Genomic DNA, 3698 nt, shown 5'->3' with positions numbered 1-3698 from the left:
GGCAAATACCCAGGACAAGTTAGAGGAATTTGCCAAAGACCTGCCCCACGACAGACAGTTCTTGTCCAGTGTCTTCACCCTGAGAGGAACCAAAGTCCCAGTAGTAGTTTTAAGTGCATTTAAGAATGTGTGTGGTTTTGTTGTGAACAGTGGAGCTGGCCATTACTTACATGTGCTCAGATATTCGATGCCTCTGGAATACATTTGACATCTCAGTTTCTGTTTGCTTGCTTTGTTTTTAAGGGGATCTTTCCCTGTGGGTGGTGTCAGGAGTTGGACACCTTGGTTTGGGGGTAGGTTGAGCTGGGCAGCTGCAGTCAGCTTGTTTATGCAAACCCTCTAAGGGCTCCTGGTTGATGGCAGATGATGGGAGGGAGAGGTGTCATCCCCAAGTAGACCCTTCCTGTTGGCTTTGGCCAGGCCAGACACAACATCGTTTACATGTTCTGTGTAATTATAAAGTTTATGTGTATAAAGCAAGCTGTTTCTGTGAAACTGTATATTTTGTAAATAAAGATATTGCTACTTTGAGGTCTGTGTCTTCTTGGGTTTCCTGTGCTGGAGAGCGCTGTGGGTCTCCCAGTTACTAGCCAGATCATGGATCTTGTAAAGCTGAGCTGATGAAGGCATTTAGCATAATGAAAAGGGACCATGATCCTCGATCCACTTCTCCAGTTAGCTCTTAGACCCCGTGTCCACTTTTGAAAGGCTTCCTTCCCTATTATTCCCCAGTTCCGGTCACACTTGTCTGTTCAGGTGTGCAGGCCACTCCTAACCCCCTACCCCGCACTTGTTGGAGCCTTCAAAGCCACAACCTTTAGGCCCTTTCAGGTTAGGGACTGGTGACACAGGCCTTTATTCCCAGCACATGGCCAGCAGAGGCAGGTGGATCTGAGTTTGAGGTAAGTCCAGTGCTAGGTATCTTCGTCTGTATAGTGCTCAACTGGGTACCTCCAGTGGGATCCAAACCTTGTTCAAGGCCAGTCAGGCTCTGTATCTGTCTTTATTTAATACGACGATCCCAACCCCATTACCTGTTAGTCCAGGTAGCTATAAACTATTAGCTAAGATATCTGATACAAGATCTCGATATCTGAGTTGGAGGCCAGCCTGCCCTGCTGAGTGAGTTCCAGGACAGCCAGGGCTACACAGGGAAACCCTGTCTTGCAAAACTAAAAAAACAAAAACAAAAAAAACCCGCTTTTTTTTTTTCTTTTTTACTTGAGGTTTCCAAGGTTGTTACTTGCAGACAAGTTCTAGGAGTACTCTTCTGCCCTAACTTCGTTAGGGAGCAGAGCAAGTCCAGCTCCCGGAGCCTGCAGACTCCGCCCCTCAGGCTCCGCCCCCAAGGCCGCGGAGCCGCCATCTTTCTTAGGGGCAGTGGGCCCATCACCGAGATGCCGAAGTCTTGCGCGGCCCGACAATGCTGCAACCGCTACAGCAGCCGCAGGAAGCAGCTCACCTTCCACCGGTGAGGGATGGATGGGAAGCCGGGACCGACCCTACGGAGCTCTCCCGGGCCTCAGTGCACCGAGCCGGAGCTCCGGGAGGCTCGGGCCAGGGTTTGCGGGCAAGGTGGGCCGGGACTGCGGAGAGGGGCCGGGCCGGCGTCGGCGCTGCTCCCGCGCGCGGCCTCGCAGCCCGAGCCCCGCCGCCCCCTCCTCGCCTGGAAGCCGAGGGTGCTCGGTGCGAACTAGAGGAGCGTGAGTGGCGTCTGGCCGTGTCCCTGAATCTGGCCCCTTGCGCCTGCGTCACCTCGCGGGAGGCCTGGAGGATGAGTGCTCCCAGGACGGCGCGGCCTCATGGCAGGGATTGCGGTGGTGGGGAGGTGGTGGAGCCCCGGTCCTGCAGCCCTGGCACCCCTTTTCCCCAGCGAGACTCGTGCTGAGCCCTTTCCAGAGAAGCACACTTGAGCTGCTCAGTTCCTGGCATCCCGCACCCTGTACACCTTTAATGCTGAAGAGTGGCAACCACAGAAAAATACATCAGTTGGCAGCCCGCCGAAGGCTGCTGGCCCCCATTACAGTCTCTTCTCCCACCAGCCCACAGGGAGATAGCCTGCATGTGGCCTGGGTTGCCGTTTGAACCTTAAAATGTGGAATCTCTGTTCTTCTCTTCCCTCGGGGCCCTGCGAGAGTCATCCTTGCCCCACAAGCACTATGGAGTTCTTTTCTGTGTAGTATTCCATCGAACACATGTCAGAATGGGTGCTCTGCACGGATGGCTCTGGGTGGCTGCATGGGAATTTTTTTTTTTTATCAGGCATCAGGTAGTTATCTCCTGCTCGGCTTGCCAAGTATTCAGGGGTACGCTCACCTCTCTTTGCTCTCATTTTTTGTTTTTAAATTTATTTGTGTGTAGAAAAATCACCACCCTTTTGCCATGTCTCCCATGGAATGGTCAGAGGGTTTTGTGGGGCCACAGGGATTTTGTCAGGCACCTATCTATTTTAACATTTTAATAGCCACCTCCTCCCTTCTTTTGAGACCTGGCCCTTTTCTGTAGTTCGTTAATGTTCTCTCTCTCTCTCTCTCTCTCTCTCTCTCTCTCTCTCTCTCTCTCTCTCTCTCTCTTTCTCTCTCTCTCTCTTTTGGTTTTTTGAGGCAGGGTTTCTCTGTGTAGCCCTGGCTGTCCTGGAACTCACTCTGTAGACCAGGCTGGCCTCGAACTTGGAAATCTGCCTGCCTCTGCCTCCCAAGCCCTGGGATTAAAGGCGTGTGCCACCACTGCCCGGCCCTTTTCTGTAGTTCTGACTGAAATCAGAGGGAATAGAGCTCACTGTGTAGTCAAAACTGGCATTGAACATTCAACAATCCCCACTCCCTTAATGCTAGGATGCTGGCACCCTGCCGGGGAGACTTTTATAGTTTACGTTGGTATTGGCTATGGAGCTCAGGCCTTCAAGAGAAATGGGTAGACTTCTAGACACCTCTACATTTTTTGTTTTATTTTGTTTTTCAAGACGGTTTCTCTGTGTAGCCCTGGCTGTCTTAGAACTCACTCTGAAGACCAGGCTGACCTTGAACTCACAGAGATCTACCTGCCTCTGCCTCCAGAGTGCTGGGATTAAAGGCGTGCACCACCACTGAAGTGTTTATGACACAGCCATTCCAAGTCCTGGTAGGCTTTTTGAGGGCAGCTCTCACCTGTGTGTATCCCACTCTTTGACGTTTCTCCTGTGCCCTCCCTCTGCCTCCTGACTGTTGATCCTTGCTTCAGGCTAGTGTTGCTTTTGTTTATTTGAGAGGGCCAGTCTTGTGTAGCCCAGGCTGGCTTTGAACTGGACCTTTCCGGGTATCCACCACCTTGCCCCGCCCCGGCCTTGCTTCTACATTTGTGTCATCTGGCTTTGTAAAGGAACTCTGAATAGCTTTTGACTGGGCAGGTCTCTTCCCACATGACTCCCTGGGCGCATCCTGACCTTTGCTCCAGATCTCCCTTGTCAGTCTCCATCCCTGAGTCCTCACTTCCTGACATGCTCAACATGGAGCTGTTCAAGGCTTCTCCCCAGAGCTGAGATCTCCCAGGCTGGCAGGAAGGGACATCCCCAGGCACAGGTGCCCATCGGCCACTCTGAGCTCTGACAGTCTGAAGAGCACCTTGAACCTGACACCTAACACATCAAACTCTGACACCCAGACCTGGCCTCTGAGGGCCCTCCTCCTTGGGAGTGTGGGGACGTGGAGCATGGGGACACG

General features: G+C 52.6%; 1 protein-coding gene across 1 annotated transcript in view; it reads left to right on the top strand.

The window, feature by feature from the left end:
• Positions 1–1339: 1339 nt before the first annotated feature.
• The window catches only part of Thap3 (THAP domain containing 3), a 6252-nt gene continuing 3893 nt past the window's right edge, over positions 1340–3698 (top strand). Inside the window, exon 1 of the mRNA XM_031379594.1 lies at positions 1340–1471. Coding sequence (XP_031235454.1) covers positions 1398–1471 — 74 coding nt within the window. The 5' untranslated portion in view covers positions 1340–1397. The remainder of the gene's footprint in view (positions 1472–3698) is intronic.

Source organism: Mastomys coucha, unplaced genomic scaffold (assembly GCF_008632895.1).
Source record: "Mastomys coucha isolate ucsf_1 unplaced genomic scaffold, UCSF_Mcou_1 pScaffold18, whole genome shotgun sequence".
Classification (NCBI taxonomy): Eukaryota; Metazoa; Chordata; class Mammalia; order Rodentia; family Muridae; genus Mastomys; species Mastomys coucha.
This window is presented reverse-complemented; position numbering and strand designations above follow the sequence as displayed.